The following is a 20528-nucleotide window of genomic DNA, read 5'->3' as shown; positions in this document are numbered from 1 at the left end:
CGTCATTGGCTGTTTGATCCATTTAGTGGAAGCTAGATGTGTTGGAACAGGAATACATGGGAAACCTGCAGGACAGCGGCCCTCGAGGACCGACTTTGGACACCCCTGGTCTAGTGTATTGCTATTGTATGTTGTTGCAGTGTATCATTCGCAATTTTCACAATGTCGCGGTAGGGTAGGGGGCCCTGGAACACTCTCTGGGCCCAGGGGACTGTGAACTTTTAATCTGGCCCTGGTCCGTTCATTGTACGCGCTTTTGCAGGGTGCAGCACGCGGAGTTTTCCGGGCAAAGGCAAGTCGTTGAAGGAAACATCTCCGGTTCTCTCCGGGATTTACCCCGTACTCTGCTCCGGGTTTTCCGGGTGTCCATCAGCGGGCTCCTCGCAGGCTTTAGCTGGTTTTTACTCAACTCCTGTCCTGATATCACTCCGCTGGCATGGTGGAGAAGCGGACCTGATTATTGTGATGGTGGCAGGCGGCAGTCACTGACTGCAGACTTCCGCCACTGCTTCTCATATCCGCGTTTTGCGCCGTCTGGGCCACTCTAGTTGCCTCACAACCGGACTATCGAGGGCGCTTGTGCTCTTTCCTAACTCAGAGACATCTTCACCGGGATTTCTTTCAAACCAAAAACACATATGAGATGCAAGTTCACTGGGAAACTCCGGAGCCTGTTCGGTTTAGGCAGCAAAACTTTTTCTCAAAGGACAGCAGTGTGGCGGGGCGATCGGACTCTTGCTGTTGCTTGTCGGGACAGTTTGTTTGTATATGAAGCCTGACTGGCCTGATTGCATTTAAACATTCCCTTCATTGTTATTTGTTGTTAAGAGCGTGGCAGCCGCCGTGTTGTTGAGCTCAGTTTGGAGCTTGTTTGGGTCTCGTTCAGGCTGCGTGTTGTTTGTGTTTGCAGGCGGTTTGTTTAGTATCGGGAAGAGGAGAAGCCGTCGGTCGCGACTCCTTCTAGGTGTGTAACAACCACCCTTGCAGCCCTTTAAACCTCACCGGTCGTCGCCTGCTTCAGTGGCTTTTGTCGCCTGTACCTTCCGCCTGCCGCTCGGCTGTTTTTGGGACCTTTCGCCGAGGAGGACGCACACGGAGAGGACACCAGGTGGTGGACGTGGAGGTGGCCGAAAGACGAAGACGAGGTGGCGGAGGTGGCGGTCGGCTTGACTGGGAGAAAAGTTCTTCCAAAATAGCAGCCACTCGGTGCAGTGATGGGGGACTTCGCCTCCCCCGCTGCCGGACCCAACGGCAGTATCTGCATCAACAACAGCATGAACCCGGGCAGCGGGAGCGTGGTGCCCGCCGGAGCGGTGGGCATACCTAAGCACAGCACGGTGGTGGAGAGGCTCAGGCAGCGGATAGAGGGCTGCCGGAGACACCACGTAAACTGCGAGAACAGGTATCAGCAAGCCCACGCCGAGCTGCTGGAGATAGAGCGGAGGGAGACCGTCAGCCTGTACCAGCGGAGTCTGGAGCAAAGGGCCAAGAAGTCCGCCGGTGGCAGCAGCAAGCAGCCGCAGAGCAAGCAGCCGGACGCGGACTCAGCCTCCTCCACGGAGCAGAGAAATAACACGCTCATAGCGGTAAGGAAGTGCTTTCAATAGCAGTCCCCAGCACTCTTACAAGCTCTCGTCACACTGTTTGCTTCTACCTGTTAGTTTCCATTAACAAGCTGCAGAACTACAACATGTTTATGGGTAAACTTGTTGACGCGCGCACTAAGCGCACACTTTTACTTTTTAAACATGGTGCCAACTAGTCCGTTTGTTTACAGAGCAGTTCAACCCTCTTGTTGGGGGCAACAGGCTTGAATTCTGCTGTGTTTTGGAAGTGACAAACCTTGACAGCTGCTGTTTTTAAGTTGTTGTAAGATCGATCTTCAGACGCTCAATTGGAGCGAAGAAGTTTGGGAGGCAGGGCTAATTCGTCAAAGTTCAGATTTTTTTTTTTTCGCATAAACTTCTCCTTTCTTGTTTTTTTTCTTTTTTGTGGAAGTTGTCCTGCAAGATAGGCAATCAGTTGCTCTGCAACATTGCTTCCTTGCTCTGAGCAGCAGCAGTTCGTGCTCCAGACAGAGCTGTAACCTTTGTAACATACTCTTAAAAATCAACAAGCAGAATCGCAAACACTTTAATTGCTGCCACTTTTCCACAGAAAGTAACCCACAATCAAACATGAAAGTGACTTCAGATGCTACTGCTGTTGTTGTTTATTTTCTTCAGATTAATTAGCATTGATCATGCACAAATAAATGGCGGGGTCTACTATATAAAGGTGGCAAAAGAAAACAAAACATTCACACTGTACGTGCATTACTGTTACAGTTAAAATGCTGCTATGATTTCTTGTTGATAGGGGGCAGTGGTAACATATGGAGGTTTGCTGAATCTCCTATGGCTGTCCTATGAGGATCTGACTTTGCTGCAGATCAGATTTTCATTTCCAGTGTTCGGCTCCAGCTGGCTGCATGAAAGAGACTGAGACAGACAGCGGCAAACTGTGTTGTGTCCCCCCTGTTCACACCACGTCCCCTGTGGGCAAACTCTGGTTTCCTTTAGAAAACACCAAAGGATACATGTTGGGAATGTCAACATTGTTATCCCTTTTGTTGTTGCAGTTCCTCCCCTTTTGAAATGCAAAATCAGTGTCTTTTAATTTTCTCAGGCTGCCTCGGTGGTTATTTAAGAGCTGCACAAGCCGGACCAGCTCCAGCCTGAGAGTGCAGCAGTGATTTTTTAATAGTGCAGGAGCTCCCAGTGGCCCTTGTGGACATTAAACCGAGCCGCCCATTAGATGGCCTGCAACAAATGCTCTGAGAATGGAGGGATTACTGCTTAAAGACACAGTGGCACAGGCATCCCTTTGCTCTGTCCCTCTCTGCTTCTTTCCCTGTCAATGATGGCAACAGCTTGTATGCAAACACCACATTCAGTGGCTGAAACACACAGAACTGCCTGTTGGTTCCCCTTTTCTTACGCTACTTTGTAAGTTCCTGGCACTGTGTAGGCAAAGGGGTTGTAAGGGGGATGAAAGGTGGGAGAAGTCTGCAATCCCCTCTCCCGGTTTTTTCCTCTGAAGAACAGAGCTGCAGCTAGATGGCTGTATGTAGTCGCTTCAGAAGCAGGCATTCTAGGAAAGCTGAATACGCTGTTGATGTGACTACATAGACATGCATACAGATATTCCCAGTGGGTTGTAATCTGGAGGGTCTGCGTTACTGACTGGCCTTTGAAGTATGCAGAGTGCAGACGACTTCTCTTACACGTAAGGAAATGCAGCGGGAGATGCGGTTATGTCATGACTGGATACGTACAGTTCCCAGCACGGAGTTAAAATGACACATATGAACTATTTGGCTGGGAAATGTTTGTGTGCATCACATGGTGGGCTCTCTGTGTCAGTACGATCATATTCAGCATCATGTTTGTAATGAATGAATGCACGAAGCAGCAAAAATCTGTATTTTGAAAAAGCCAAAAAAGGAGCTTAAGTTAGAAAGAAATGTCGTTTTCTTCATCGTCTTGCTTTGCTGTGTACATCCCAGTACAATATGCTTTGGTCTAATGGTTCTCAGACACACCCACGTCAAGTAGGGGCAAAAGCCTGTAATTATGGAAAGTGTGTGTTTGTGTTTATGGGCTAAGTATTAGTGAGACTGGAGAAGAAGACACTGGGAACCTTCACTTGTCTTCCTCACCGTGGCTTTAGGCAGCCAGCTATGGCTTCAGATAAACTGGGCACTGGACATTTACCTGCCCAGTACCAGCACTTCCCAGATGTTTCTGTCTGCTTTCATGCAAACGGCTATGTATGATTTTTACTAACGCTGTTATATTCTATGACCTTTGTTACATATTCCGAACCATGACACAGTTTTTATTGCTTATGTAGTCTACTTAGTGAGCAATAGGAAAAAAGGGACACAGAGGTTAATGCTCATAAACTCTTTAGTGGTTTATATTTTCTTTTTCAGTCAGTACTTATAAATCCAAAATACCCCATGCCATTAAAGTTGTAGCATCTTAGGATCTAATTATACTCTAAAACCAGTGCAGACACTGGAGACTGTTAAGTAAAAGCGCTGATTAAGTGCCTTTTTCTGAGCAGGTGTAAGATCTCCAGGTCAAACATGCGAAGGTTGCTTCTTCTTTAAACATCTCTGGCTTTAGATGTCTTGCTGCAACCGCCGTGAGGATGTTACATGGGTTTCACCTCTCGCAGATGATTCAGGAAAGGGATTCACTGATTATTGGAGATAACTTGTAGCTGTGGCTCTGTCGTGCAACGTTGATGTGTTTGCATGTTCAGCTTATACAACCTGGTTTAACATAGTGAGGTTATGGGAAAGAAGCGTCAGGATGCTCAGTCAAACGGGGCACTGATGCTGAATCACTGTCAGATTAATGGGAACATACGCGTCTTTGAAAGAAGCTGAACGATGAGCTCATGGATTAACTTCCAGTAACTATTTTTACAAACTAGCTGCTAAGGTACGGTGAAGATGGGAGCCTGTGATGCGTTCTCTCCTACATAAGATGCAGATGATACTTTGTCTTCCTCTTATCGTCCATTTCTGCTTGGCTTGTAAGAAAAATAAAAGTTTTTAAGAACTGGATGTATATGACTAGTAGTGTGTGATCTTCTGCAAATTTAGTGGAACTTCTTTATCAAATGAAGGTATGCGAAGATGACTAAAAGATATGTTCATTATCGTCAGCCTTCGCTATCAGAGGTGTGTGTGGTTTAGCTTTGCTTTGTAAGGCTTTTACATCGAACAAGGGATGTAAACGCAGTAACAGAAACGGGTAAATCTTTGCCAGAGGACAGGAGTGTCACATTGAGAGGGTAATGTTCTATTATCATCACCTTTTGACCAGACATGGACATTAAAACCACTCAGGGATGGGCAGAAAGACCATCAAGATGCCTTTTTATCTGAATTTGTATTACACGGGACTGGACGGTGGCTGCCAGTGGCCAAAATTCTTTCAAACATTTTTTTTATGTGTGTGAATCCATCGACTGCACCACAGGCAACTACTTTAGCATACTGTCCACTTGTGCTGTCTTCTTCTATGGTACTGCAGTTGTAAAGCGGAGGGTTCTTTCTTCACACACAGTTGTTTTTACTACGGTGTCTCTGAATGGACAAATGGTGGCTCAAATATGGCAGCTGCCATAAATCAGGACCCAGAACAAGTAGATGTAAATGAGTTTTTCTAGAAGAATAAAAAGTTGTTTTAGTAAAGTGATTAGATACTTTTTTTTTTTTTTTGTCTTATCCAGCATTTAAGCAGGCAAAATGGATTTTCTGGATGCTGTATTCTGCTGGGCAAATTTACTTTGCCAAGGGAAGCATCCTAGATATAATGCTTCCCTTGATGTTTTTAATTTTTTAAATTAAGGATTTTAATTTTATTTTTCTATTTATTTTGCACAATTGTTTGTGTACACGGTTTGTACCGCTGAAAGTGATTAGATACTATTAGAAACACAGTTAGAGCTGCACGGTATTTGTTTTTTTCTAACCTTGCTATTTCCATGATGGAAAAAATACAGAAAAATTTTCAGCAGATGACTTGAAGAGCACTTTTTTATGCTGCATGTCCGCCTTCTTGTTGACAATTAACTTGCACTGATCTGACCTCTTTTATAAATGTCACGGTCTTTTTGTCTGTATTTGAGTTATTGTCACTGTTATCTTGCTAGGTCCTGAGCAAATATTTCCTTCTGTAACGTACCAACATGGATTGTGTTTTACCACACAGGTTTGTCTGTCAGGTACCCTTAAAAATGATGAGAACTTGTTGACTTAGTTTTAGAGCATTTTAGAGCGTTGTCATCGCAATGCATGTGTCACATGCATAGTCACACTGGGTTAGGGTTAGAACCTGTAATGTAGAACCTAAGTTTCTAATGATGTCAGTGATGTTGATTAGTTTTTAATGATCGAGTCCACCGGACCAGCAGGTGATGATTCGAGTCGTTCCTTGGCAAATTCAGTGGGGTCCCAAATTGAAAGTATATATATATAAAAAAAAAAAAAAACCCAAAAAACCTTTTTTTTTCTTATATTCTTTTACTTTTTAAAATTGTATTAAGGTGGTTGTAGTGTTAAACGACTTTGAGTTTAGACTCCTTTGAGTTTAACACGACAAGAGAGTACGTCCATGATGTACTGTCGGGAGGCGGATCAGTGTCAGGAAGGAGTTCAGAGATAGTTGAAGCAGAAAATACAGCTGCGGTTGTCTGCTGACCAGCAGTAGCTTGTATATTTTTCTTCAGTATAATTTTTGTATTCTCCTTTTCCTGCTTACTTGAGAAAAATGGGATCTAGTTGGTATACACTGATTTTTTTTTTTTTTCTTCTCATTGCTGGCACTGGTTTTATTTATTTTCATGACCTTAAATGTTAAAACATAGACACAAATAAGGTCAGACAGTCAGGGAGGAGTAGAAATGTGAGTTTACTTACCATTACGTTTCTGTCTGTAGATGTTTAGAATGAAATTCAGCTAGTTGCTTAAACACACTGACATGCTAAACTAGCATGTGTAGAGGGATCACGGCTGCGCGTCTTCTAGATCCAAACGGTTGGCACGGTGTTGTCTGGTCTTCTGACTTCAAAGTTTCTTTTGCTACTTACTGTGATCTTAAACACGAGTTTTCACAATGTATCGTTTTACTTGGAGAAATGAGGGAAGCATCGATATCAAGTTTATCGCGTCCTTTCAGAATGTATGCGTTTGCATCATAGACTGTATATAAAGAGATTGATGTAGCCTCCGCGACGTCACCTATAGGTTTCTGAAGAGCTGAATTGAAGCTCGGTGGGCAGTTCCTACCATCTCCATCTTGGCAGCATCATGCGCGTCGTCTCGCCCGGAAAATACAAAAATGGGCAAAGAGGTAGAGCTGAGAGCGGAGCCGTGAGCATCATGGCAGAGCATTGACATCGAGCGAACTCTGAGCTTTCTGTAGCTAAAAGCTAACCGAGCTAACCCCGAGATAACGGGAGCTAACCAGCTAACGGAGGTAAGCAGGCTAAAGTTAAGTCACGGTAACAGGCTTAAAACCGCTGTTGTTCTAGGTTCTTCTTACTTGAAGCGAGAGATCGGGTACCTGTCAATCAAAAGGACACGCCCCTAAATATGCTGAACTTTGGGATTAAATTACTTTTAAACGGGCGAGTTTGAAAAAGATTCACTCCCCCCACAGTTGTCAAGAGGTAAACCTGACCTATTAAACCGAAAATGGATTTTTGAACCAGGCTGTAAACATGTTTATTTCTGCCGGGAAGTTGGTCTTTTTAACATGGGAGTCTATGGAGATTTGCTCTGTTTTGGAGCCAGCCCCTAGTGGATGAAGGGGGAACTGCAGTTTTATGCACTTCCGCATAGGCTTCACTTTTAACCACCGGAGGTTGCCGCTTGGTTTGCATACATCAGTGCCGTTGACCTAGGATTTAGTTGCGTACCAAAACCTTTAAATTTCTGATGTGTCTGCTCATGTTTCATCAAAGTTTCAAATAGTTCAGCCAGCCTTGGCTTGAGATATTCACAGTCTACCAGTGGAACGAACAGCTTGAAGTATGTTCAGTCTAATCAGTTTGTTGTCCTGACTCATGTTTTTTGATGCGTTTGTCCTCCCAGAATGACATTTTACTACCTACTGGGAGCAAGTGTGAACTCATTTACTATCAGGCCTGTTGGAGGAGATATTAGTGTCCAATCATCTTCTTTCTTTGTGTGATAAGAAAAAAACAGAAATGTACATACATAGTGTATTATCGCTAATTTTTTTTTTTACCACAGACCGAAGAGAAGAAACATGTTCAGGAGACGCTTTCATGTGTTAACAGAGTTCTGTTCCGATCCCAGTGGAAACTAATGGAGCTGTTGCCAGGATCCAAACCCGTGACCTTTCAGCTACAGGCACATGTCTCTGACCCGACAGGCCACGATGTTGCTTCAAAGCAGAACTGTGACCCATACTTTTCCTGAAAAAACATCCAGTCAGATCTGATTATGTAATCGCTAACAAGTTTGCAGCTGCGAAGCCGGCGTGCACAGCGAGGGGCTCGTTAGTTCCACTAAAACACAGTAGCTCAGGACGGTCTGTCTTCTGCTCTGCTCGTTCCTTGGCATCCACCTCGCAGAGGAATGTCTCTTTATACACACACACACACACACACACACACACACACACACACACACACACACACACACACGTACACACACACTCTCTTGCTGTTGTCCTACTCAACTCTTGGCAGCAGAGGCCAGAGTGTGGGCGGCTGAGTTTTCATGAATCTGGGGCCTTCCCTCCCTTCCTCTCCTCTTCTTCCTCAGTCTGTTCAGCACTTCTCTGGTTTCAGAGTTAGCACAGCGCTAATGTGGCATGGATTGTCTTTTGGTCGCGATGGAATTGTTAAAGTCAGCTGGGACCGTTGCCCGTTTGCTATATTTAAACCAGTGAGCTGGCGTGAAGCTGACACCCGGTAGTACGCACATGCACGCACGCAGCGCGTGACGTCGGCGAGCACGCGTGACATCACAGGCATGCTGTTTTTGACTCATTACACGCCTGTTTCACTGGCTCCCTCTGTTTTTTATTGACCGTGTCTTTTAAATTCTCCTTTTACCTTCTCTGCTCCCATGTGCACCATATTTAGGTCTTTTGTTTTGCCACTTTTTTTCACTTTACTTGACACACACACACACACGCACACGCATAAAAGCGCTGGATGTTTTTGATTTGGGGCGGCTGCAACCACATTCCCTTCCTCCCACGCATGTTCACATGTTCGACAGGAACACACTTTGAGCGCAGACCCTTGAATAAGCGAGTGAGCAGATTTTTTGTACGTGTGAGTCAAAAAGTTTCAGCAGCTTGGAATTGCTCAAAGCTACCAGTAGTAAATCATCAGAAGTGAGGCGTCTCTCTTTCATTCTGATCTGCAGCTCCTTTCTCTTCACTTTTCGGTCTCCAGACTATTCCTCAGCTATTTTTTTTTTTTTTTTTTTTTTTGCAGCTTTCCATTCCTACAGCTTTGCATTGTATTTGCCTGCTTAAGATATCGCTTTAAAACCTGCGAATAATTACTTTTATTGAGTTTTTATCTATTTTATAGCAAGCTTTAACAGCCAAGGACATTTACGTGTACCCATGCTGTGCAGCTGCTGTGTGAAGCCACAATCTGTCTCTCGCAATTTCTCAGCTCACCTCTGTTTGATTTCTCCGGGACATTTTTGTTCCAGTTTTCTGATGATGTGAGGCGTGACGTAGGGATGAAAGAAAGGGAAGTGACATGTGACACAGAGAAATCATTCCCAAACTGACGTCTTTCATCCAACTCTGCTCCTCAATGATGTTCTTAAAGGTGGAAGAAGCTTCTTTCTTTTGTTTTCATGTCCTAAATGTCCACACATGATCACTTCCACTCTGAGCACATTATGCATTAGAGAAGCAGATGAAGGTGAGGTGGTTCATGTGTTATAATCCGTGTGGCATTCATCTGTTATATTAAACATCACATTGGCATGGCTTGTCTACCTTTGTGACCAAGTCTTGGAAGTAAAAAATGAAATTCAGCCTTGATCATTATTGGACAGGTCTGCTTTGCGTCACTGGAGCACCCCAGTGTATAGCTGCTGTTGTATCCAAAACATGGACAAGTAATTATTGGCTACGGTTATATGATGTTTTTTATTTCGGAATTGAATAATTCGGAATTAATGTATTCTCCTACGAGTTCACATGAAAATAATAGTTCTGAATTAAGTTTTACATGAAAGACGTCCTCACTTAATTCCTCTTTAGAGCGGCGGGTTGGGAAGGGTTCTGATTGGACAGAGGGTGCACGTGACGTATGACGTATACCGTAAATTAACAAAGTTAGCTCCCTGCTTCTCGTCTTTTCAGCTATAACTTGTATAAACTACATAAGTACCAGTTTCGCCGGTGATTTTATTATAAATTTGAAGTACCAGTTCAACACGAGCATACTACGTCACTTTTTGCAGCAACTGAAAAGGAGAAGAAAGATAGACCCTGATTTTCCACATGACGAAGAGTAATTCCATTTCCAACAGTAATAAATACTTTCTTTGTCTTGTTTTGCGGATGCTAGGGTAAACACAACATTTTCCGAAAGCAGCAGTGAGCTGAGGGACAACAACAAACTGTATCACCAATAAGTTATGATGGTACACATCCTCTGTAGCGGCTAATGGCCGTTTTTTTTACTCTCATGTATGTATGTGTTTGCGTAGCTCCAATTGCCTGCAAGCTGAAGGATTTTTATGATGCACACTGACAGAGGTGCAATTCTTAAAATAAAAGCAGAGGTTGTGGAGCCGATGAAACCCGCGGATCAAAGTCTGATTAAAGTTAAGCAGAGCTGACATGAGGACAAAAGCGTCACCGGTAACAACGTTCTCGGATGACAATCCATGTATTCAGGTTTATATTTTGTGGTTTCTTCACAATCGCACACTTGCTTAATAAACAGGGTGTAAATGTTAACCTTTAGTGAACTCTGTTGCTCTTACAGAATTACACCGGTAATGTGACGCATTTTACTGACAAAATCACCTTATTTATACATAATTTGACAGCTGTGAAGTCAGTTTGCATTTCCAAAATTCATCTTGGATCAATTTTCTATAAATTACTGAAAGGTGGTGGTTTACAAAAAACAGTAAACGGTTAGAACAGTGGTAGTGGTAGGGGGAAACACTGTATTCTGTAACTCCATTTGCCTTGATTTACTGTATTTCCTGCTGATTTCTACTATTTATCATGAACAGATTCATTTCATCAGTGATATCACGTGTGACGTACCAACAGCCAGTTGCAGTACTTGATGCAAACAATTTGTCTTCCTCTCAGACCAATAGGCCTTTTATTGAAAGTTAAACTTGTTAAAGCTATTTTAATACATTTTTTCAAAATGCAATTCTTCTGCCACAAAAATTGTGAATTTTTTTCCCCAATCAAAATTTGTTAAATATTTCATCAGTTGCAAACAATATTACATTGGGACATTGTTTATGTGGACGACTGGAACAAGAAGAAAAGTTTCACATTATTTTACTGTATAGCTGCAGTAAATACTTGGTTACTGATCAGTCTAACTACAGAAAATGCTGCCCAGTTAAGAAAAAGTCCGTTTTTATCTGACAAGTAGTTCACGGTAGCTGAGTTTTACTATAATTTTGGCTGGCGTGCCGTCGTCTTGGTGCGTTCTATCGGATGGCAGCAAGCCTCCTCCTCTGTGTAGATCCTGAAGTATTTCAGAAGCTTCTGAATGACAGTTTAGTTTTTGCATTATTAATAGCAGAATGGAGGAAAGCCATCTTTGTTGCTTCCTCCATCCCCCTTCTCCCCCATGTACTTGCACAAACTGTAGCGTGGTAAAATATGAATGAGGTGCTTATCGGCGACGTTTGGAGTGTTTGTGAGCTTATGTGCAGGTATGTGTTGCATTTCTCCTTTACATCATTGTGTTGAGAACAAAGGTATGCAGGTGTGGAAGGAAAGGTGTTTACGCCCTCCATAAAGTCAGAGTTAACAGGTAAAATGTGGATTCTGAATTGTTAATTACACCAACAGACACCAGCAGCTGCAGCACAGCTAAATTAAAGCAGTCTCAGACAAATAGCAACAATTTGTGGGTTAGGTGACCTCTAACTGGGACATTATTCAGCAGCTAAACAGTGTTTGCCAAATGATGACCTGCAACAGTGAATGAGAAATCCTAGATTCCCTATTCCTATCAGGTTAAAGTACAAAGGAAACTTTGTGGGTCTCTCAGTAGTTCTGTTTGTGCAAATCAGAAAAAAACCTACAGATAATGTGATGACTTGCTTTTCACAACATGTGATTAACGTTTTAATGTCAGTTAGGGTGCATTTGCATTGGGATAGTCCGCTAGACTCGGTCCGATTGGGGACTTGGCTTGAGTCGTGTTTATGTTGCACTTTGGTCAAACAAGCCAAACCCTTAATATAACATATTCCCATTCCCACCAAAGGTGGCGCTGCACTAGTATTTAGCAAAAGAGAGAACAGGACAAGAAGAAAACTTTATTTCCTCCATTTGTGAGTTAAACATGAAGACGGAACTTTTGCTGTTCTGGGTTTTTGTTTTGTCTTATGCATGTATACTGCAGAAATACACTGCAGTAATGGACGCAGTATGAACAACAGGCGAGGCAGAGGACCCTTAAAGCGATCGCTTTGTATTTACCCACAATGCAATACTAGGCCAAATGCAAGGACGTGACTTTTTTTTGTAGTCTGGCTCCTTTATTTGGTCTGCTTAAATGGACCGAGACCTGTATCTGTAAGTGGACAGGGTCTGCTTCTTTGATCCAAATCAGAATTTGTTTGGCACATTCACATTTCCCCAAACAAGGTGGACTTTCCGAGCAAACGGGCTCGGATTGGGATAAAAAATGTTGATGTGCCCTTAAAGAGAAATCCTGAAAAACGCCATGCCATTGTTTTCCATTTTCTGACTTTTTTTCTGACTTCTCAGGACTTAAGGATCTGCTTTTTTGGCCATAGCGGTTCCAGTGCTTGTTGGCAGCACTTGAACTAATTCTTTGTAATTTCAAAAGCTTTAAAAAAAAAAAGAAAAAGCTTACTTGTGGGCATGAAAGTTGGGTTTTTATGACAGATGAAGTAGGAAGTTCACTTATATCAATACAAGTTGAATTGACTCAGAAAAGACAAACAAAGCTATAAGACCACATGCAAATCATGCACATGAGATAATACACAATATGCAGTACAATCTGCGTACACGTTTGTGGGTAGCATGTTGCATCCTACGTGATAAACGGTTAATTTCGCAGGATGGTGTTTTATTTTTCGCCGCCTTTTGTTTTAGTAATCAGATTTAAACTGGCTTCGCTGTGTTTGTCTTAAGTAGTAGCAATCTTTGATACAATAACATTTACTTACTGGACAGAGGGGGGACTTTGATTGTTCAAAAGGTGTATTGTATGCATTAAAAGATGTTGAAAAGTCACATCGTGCAGCAGCGTAAGAAACAAAAAAGCTGTTCTATGTCAATGGGTTGTTTAGTCTTATAGCAGAATTAGCCAAAAATCCGATTAGCTTTACTCAGTCTGTTTTAACTGTGTTCCATTTTGCCCATTGAACACTGGGCAGTGGAGGTGTGAATAGGAAGAAGATACTTTACGTGTTATTTCTAGTTTTCAGAAGTAAAATGTCCGACAGTGATCAGCAAACAGCTCCAGCCTCATTGGCAGCATCGGGTTGAAGACATCCCTCAAATGTCTAACCTCCAGACAAGAAGGTGAAGCTCTTGTTCTTGGAGATGTTGCTTTGTTCTCTCTCCGGTGTGCTTGTCTCTGCTGTTGGACTCTTATCTTTTAGTACGTTTTTTCCTCTGACTAAATTTCTGTCCACTTATTTTTAAGTGAGTTGCAGTGCAAAGCACCGAGCTTCGCACCACTGATGTGATTGGAGGTAAGGAGGAGCCAGCAGGGACTGAGCTGACATGAACAGGGGTCAGTTTTTGGTGACCTTGTATTCTATGTGTAAATCAAAACCACTTTTTCTTTTGGGGTGGATGGAAATGCCAGAGCTGTTGTATATTTGGTCTTGTTTAAAAGTACTAATCATATATTGTTGATACCCTGAAACTACCATAAAAATACTCCAATCAAATCTGTGTTCAACTTGGTTTCAGATATAAGATGGCTGTCATTATATAAATAATGCTTTTATTTCATCTGCTTAGAAGAAATCCCAGGATTTTAATTTCCCCATTATTATCTATTCTGGTATATTGTGACTCAAATTCATGTTTGTTGTTTTTACATATGAAAAAGGGTGAAATGACCATAATTCTTATTTTTATTATTCCAATTTTACCATAATTATGAATGCACTGATTGGATTTATTACCTTCAATTTGCTTTCAAATTGAAAACCAAACTTGATCAATAATTATTGTATTTCATTTCACTGAACAGAAAGAAATACTAACTTAGTACCTTTCATACCAAGTTTTTGGTGAGTTGATCCAAGCGAGCTGTGGCTGAATGGTTTAATTCTAGTCAACAGTGAAAGTCAAGAAAATCTTTTGCTTCTATAAAAAAGAAAAAAAAAAAAAAATCAAACATACTGGCAGCAGTGCAGCCCATTCATGCTGGATGTAGAGGACTTATTTGGTGACAGCCGGACAGTTTGTACTTCTTGTGCATTGTTTATGCATGTAATTTTGTCCATTTTCAAGGGGCTTAGCGATCCGCCACTTGATGCAGAAAATAACGCAGTACCACTGGAAATTTTGGGTCAGTGTTGAGTTGTATCGCTGACGCACCATCATCAAATGAAACGAACCAGAGAAGAAAAGGAACAGGAAAGAGACGAAGCAGAAACACCAAATAAAATGCACCCTAGGAAGACGCAGATGCAGTTGAGAAGCACAGCAAAAAAGACCTTTGTGGTTTTATTTTCCCACATCCAGTATTTTGGATGGTTGTAAACAACTTTAGAGTATTGCATTTCCGCTGCCAACATGCGGAAATGAACTCTGAACTCTGCATTGCCCACTAGTGGAGGAACTCACTTTACAACTAAGGCAACATAAAAGACATAAAATTAAATAGCGCAGAGAATGAATCTAGATATGACTATGATTAAATACTGTAGGAAATTTATGCTTAATCATTTAATTAAATAGCATTAGTCTGGTAATATTTAGATAATGTCTCTGTCATTTGATCCTGTAGAACTAAATGTAATCTAGCCAGGCTGCAGGTGGCTTCAGTATGTTTAGGCTATTTGGACTAAATATTATGTTTATCTTTGCTAATGGGGAAGGTAGATATAATATTTACTTGGGGTGGGAAGATCGAATCAAAAAATCAAAAATCAGGATTTCTTTTGCTTCACAATTTTAAAATCGATTTTTCGTAAAAAAAAACAAAAAAAAACAAAAACAATTATTTAAATTTAAAAAAAAAATTCCATTATAAAAAATTTTTTTGTTTTGTTTTTATTGGTCTTTTTACTTGTCTTCTTGAGCATTATAGCAGCAGAATGATGGTCTGGCTACTGTGTTGTTTTTTTCTAATTGAAATCAAAGAAATTACGTTCAAAAATAAGGTTTGATACTTTTTTTTGTTGTTGTTTGTTTATATCTACAAATATTCGCAAAATCAAAGAATTATGAGAATTGCAATTGAAATCGAACCGGCACCCAAAAAATCGGAATCGAATCGAATCGGGACAAAAGCATATCGTCCAAGCCCTAATATTTACTGATTAAAGTATTTACAACCAAATACCGGTAATATCGTACAGAAGATTACCTTTTTTTTTTTTCAGACACACACTATCCTTTTAAACAGGTAATTTAAGCTGCTTTAAAGTAGAGCTCAGACAATGGATTACAGCATGATGGTAAACTTTAAGAAGAAAAAATAATTTCTTTTTACTCACATGGACTGTTTAGAGGTAAGCTATTATTTTATTTTTTTTTTTTATTGCATTATTTTGAAAATGTGATGAGATTATTTAATTCTTTAAATTAAAAAGAGGTGGAGTAGAGTTACAACTGTGCTGTTTTCAGTGCCATTCATGTTTTTTGTGTTCTTTGAGCAGGTGTCCATTTGTCTGTTGTTGTGAGTTTGTATCTGCATGTATTTAATTCAGCTGGTTTTGGAAAGAAGGAAGCCAGGAAGACTGGCTGCTGTGAAAAATTAGCTAATGGGGAGTAATAACACAAACAAACAAACACAGGAAGTTATGCAATAATGTGTGAAGATTGTTTTGAGTTTTTAAGTGGAGAAACAGCCTCATAAGTCACTTTAGTGCAAGCATTTAGCATTAGCGTCATGTCAGCAATTTGCAATTAGTTCTCATTAGGAAATCTCACCAGCTATATAATCAGAAAGTTTCCAGATGTGGCATGAATTTAACACCAGCAATTTTGTAAAGCAATTGGGTTGTTTTGTTTATTTATTTGCCTTTAAAGGGAGAAATGCAACTGCAGGAATAACAACAAACACTGGCAAAAAATACTTGATGAATTAGCAAAAGAAAGCCACTGAAATAACAGATGAAAGGCCGACTTGTATCATATGTCAATGTATTTTATTTAAATGATCAAATCAATAGACTTCTTAATAAAACAACAAGGTATCGGAGCTGTACTCTGTATCGGCCAAAGCCTAAACGCCAAGTATCAGAATCCGAATTGGATAAGACAGTAAAATGGAATCGGATCATCCCCTGAACAAGGTTCATTTGAGAGCAAAGCCTGTAAATTAAATTGTGTTTTTATTTTGGCTTGTCTTACCTCTTTAGGTCTCTGAGAGTTAATCCAACTATCAGGCATAAAAACCTCTTAAAACTTTGTTTATTTTCATCCCCTCCTCCACTTTTTATTTTGTGTAGCCTTATATAAAATAAATTATGTAATAAAAAACAACATCCAGGATTCCATCTTTTTTTTTTTTTCCTACTGAAAAGTGTAAACTACTGTTTATTCATTAGTGTTGTGAAGATATACTTTTGTCCCAATAAGATTCGATTGTGACTTTTGTTGAGTGTTGATACAATTTAAATGGCGATTCTCCTGATTCTTCTATAGTGCTGATTTTTGTAGACTAAAAGCAAAACAAAAAAAAATGCACTAAACTTTTTTTGCTTGTCATTTTTCTTCATTTCAATTAGGAAAAAAACAACGCAGTAGTCAGACAATCATTCTGCTGCTATAATGCCCAAGAAGACAAGTAAAAAGATCAATAAAAATTTTTTTTATTTCATTTCCCACCCCTCTTATTCATCACATAAAAGGCTATTCAGCTCGGCTCCATGAGGGCCGCAGCACTGCAGGTTTTCAGTGTATCCCTGCTTCAACACACCTGAGTCAAATTAAACGGCTCAGACAGCCTATGTTTGCCTGGGACTGGGACAGAATGTGGGGGCTGATTTAGCCTTGTGAGTGCGTTGGGGCGTCTTCAGGGTGCCCACTCAGAGCGGATACACAACATGTTGGGTGCGCACTTGGGGGCGCGTTTCGAAGGAGTTGACGCTCGGCTTTCCGTACATAGAAACTGCAAAAGATGTGAAAAGACGCCTTTGGCAGACAGTGAGTTAATTTGTATCAGGTGTGTTGGAGCAGGGATACAGTGAAAACCTGCAAAATTGAGTTGAAGGCATGACACAGTAAAACTCTGTGGCAATATCACTTAATCGGACAGTTTTCAGCTTCCTGTTGTTTGCAGGAACTTCCTGTTTCTCTTTTGACAGTTTAAACTCGTAGTCTCACTGGAAAACCATATTCCTGCTTTTATTAATTGAACCTTTTTAATTGTTTTTTTTCCCCTTTAACTTCGGTCCGTTACAGCATGACCTCTGCTAATGCTCCTGTCTTTGTCGTGTTTCCTCTCGGTTTCATCGTCTCTCACCCCATCGCCCTTTTGTTCGTTCCTCCTTTTGACCTTTTGTTTATCCTCCTTGTAATCTGTCCTCCCTCCTTTCCTCTGCATCCTTCAGACTCAGCCAGCCTTTCCACCCCTCCCTCCATCTCTCTTTCTCCATGTCTTTGATGATCCCTGGTTCAGTCTCTGCTAGCAGGCTTAGCGCTTTAAAGCTCTCTCGGCGCAGGTCGGTGGCCGGGAGAAATCCTGTGCTAAGAGGGAATTACCTACTGCGCGGATTCCTGAACCATACCCTGACTTATATACACTGGCTTTAATTGCACACTCACAGATGTTCACACTAAACAACATCTGATAAAGCTTTGTGCTTGTGGTGTTATGTATGTATCTGTGTGTCTCGCTGCAGAAACCTGCATCTTTCACCCCTTTCCTCCCAATGTTAGATGACATTTGTTGTTCTTTCGAGGGCTGGACAGATCCCCCACACCTTCCTATTGAGTCAGCGTCATGAATTTTTTATGGATGTTTGTGTGTGTGCATGTGTGCGCGCGTGTGTGTCTGCATCAATAGCCATTAGTGCAGCAGCTGTGGTAATTTTGCCACAGTGGCTGCAGTGCAGGAAGGAGGAAAAGAACGGGAAAAAAAACCCAAAACATTAGCTGATAATACTGCAGAGGGCAATAAGGAGGAGAAGATGGAGTGAGGACACAGTGGGACAGCAGGACAGTGTGAGGGAGGATATTGACGGTGTGCTGGGACTGTTAACCGCATGGTTGCTATGCCGCTGTCCGATAACTGATTTCAGCCAGGTGGCTGCAGGCTGGAAGCCCTGCTTTGGCGTAGCGCTGGTCTGCTGACTGTTCAGGATCGCATGAAACTGCCTTCGTGTGTTAAAACAGGGCTTCCAAGGTGGATGTTGTCACTGTCAGCCTATTGTGTTACAGCTGCCTCATTTCAGAGACTTCATTTACATGATATGATGGGATTTTTTCATTTTTATTTCTTCTGAAAACTTTCTGCTGTCTGAAAGCTACATTAGGAAAAAAACTGATGCTGTTACTTCGAGTACAGTCATAGAAACTAAGTCTGTACTGTGATACAGGATTAGCAGCTTAATGAAGTAACTTTGGGTTGAAGTCTGGGTTTTCAGCGTCCATTAGCCTGTTAACCTCACCGGGTTGTGTCACCATGGCAACCTATTTTAGAAACCTAACCTTACCTGGAGCAGATTAGAGATCAACACATGTAAAAGCCTCCTGATCAATCAAGTCTCTTAAATAAACAAATATATAAATAAAGGAAGGATGGAAGAAGGTCTTCAGATTCTTTGTGAAAGAATTCTTTGCAGAAGGCAAAGACCATATCGCCCATCCACTACAAATTGGTCCACTTTATTTAAAAATGCAGAAAAACTGTTTTCTTAATTGGTTAAAGTCATCACTATATGAAAGAATTATTCTATTCTATGCTACAGTCATTTAGCAGAAGCTTTTATCCAAAGCAACTTACAAATGAGAGTGAGAACAACATAAGCATGAAATCAAACAGTAGAGGACATCATAGGGAGGTGCTGGTAGACTACTGGAGTCCAGTTGGACGCCAGTCTTGACGTGTCGTGCTACATGCTTTTTTTTTTTCTTTGTTTCCCCATCCCACAATATTGCCTATGTTAACATACAAAGAATGAATACCATAATATTTGTTGCGAATAACTGGGTTAAGTTCTCAAACTTTCCAACAAATATAGCTAAACTAATTGCGGAAGTGCTCCTTAAAGAGCTGAGTCTTCAGTTCGCTCTTAAAAGTAGACAAGGACTCTACAAAGCGGACAGGTTTGGGAGGTCATTACACCATCATGGCACAACAGAGGAAAAGAGTTTGGCTAGTGATTACTTGCACTTTTCTGCAGAAGCTATTGGTGCATCAAACCATGGCTTTTATTAAAAAGTAACTAAAATCTTGCTGTGAAAAAAGCTTCCACAGCTTGCCAGATGACTTATTTGAATCATTCTGATGGATGTTTTTCATTGAGTTTTTGTGTTTTGTCCTACGAAGCTGGTACACAAGCTGATTGGTAGTGATGATCATGATTTTGAGCTTGGTTCGCAGTGCCGGTAGGAAGTTGGTTTCATTTCCAGTGAGGGTTGCCTTGGACTCCGCCAAGGCTGCCCTTTATCACCGATTCTGTTCATAACTTTTATGGACAGAATTTCTAGGCGCGGCCGAGGTGTTGAGGAGATCCGGTTTGGTGGCCTCAGGATTGGGTCCCTGCTTTTTGCAGACAACGTGGTCCTGTTGGCTTCATCTGGTCGTGATCTCCAGCTCTTGCTTGAGCAATTCGCAGCCAAGTGTGAAGCAGCTGGGATGAGAATCAGCACCTCCAAATCTGAGACCATGGTCCTCAGCAGGAATAGGGTGGATTGCCCTCTCCGGGTCGGGAGTGAGGTCCTGCCTGAAGTGGAGGAGTTTAAATATCTCTGGGTCTTGTTCACGAGTGAGGGAAGGATGGAGCGCGAGATCGACTGACGGATCGGTGCGGCGTCTACAGTAATGCGGACTCTGTGCCGACCTGTTGTGGTGAAGAAAGATTTACAAGTCGATCTAGGTTCCTACCCTCACCTATGGTCATGAGCTGTCGGTTGTGAATGAAAGAACGAGATCTCGTATACAGGCGGCTGAAATGAGTTTCCTCCGCAGGGTGGCCGGGCTCTCCCTTAGAGATAGGGTGAGGAACTTGGTCATTCGGGAGGGGCTCAGAGTAGAGCCGCTGCTCCTCCACATCGAGAGGAGCCAGTTGAGGTGGCTCGGGCATCTGGTTAGGATGCCTCCTGGACGTCTCCCTGGTGAGGTGATTTGGGCACGTCCCTCCGGGAGGAGACCCTGAGGAAGACTCAGGACACGCTGGAGGGATTATATCTCTCGACTGGCCTGGGAACACCTTGGAATCCCCTTCGCAGAGTTGGCAAATGTGGCTGGGGAGAGGGAAGTCTTGGTTTCCCTGCTTAGGCTGCTGCCCCCGCAATCCCGGATAAGTGGCGGAGAATGGATGGATGGATGGATGGATGGAGTGATGAGGAAGTAGGTTGTCTCTGAA

General features: G+C 41.9%; 1 protein-coding gene across 1 annotated transcript in view; it reads left to right on the top strand.

The window, feature by feature from the left end:
* The first annotated feature begins 868 nt into the window (after positions 1-868).
* Positions 869-20528, top strand: part of maml3 (mastermind-like transcriptional coactivator 3) — a 147015-nt gene continuing 127355 nt past the window's right edge. The window contains exon 1 of the mRNA XM_079264803.1: positions 869-1586. Coding sequence (XP_079120929.1) covers positions 1215-1586 — 372 coding nt within the window. The 5' untranslated portion in view covers positions 869-1214. The remainder of the gene's footprint in view (positions 1587-20528) is intronic.

Source organism: Telmatherina bonti, assembly GCF_933228915.1.
Source record: "Telmatherina bonti genome assembly, chromosome: 3".
Lineage (NCBI taxonomy): Eukaryota > Metazoa > Chordata > Actinopteri > Atheriniformes > Telmatherinidae > Telmatherina > Telmatherina bonti.
This window is presented reverse-complemented; position numbering and strand designations above follow the sequence as displayed.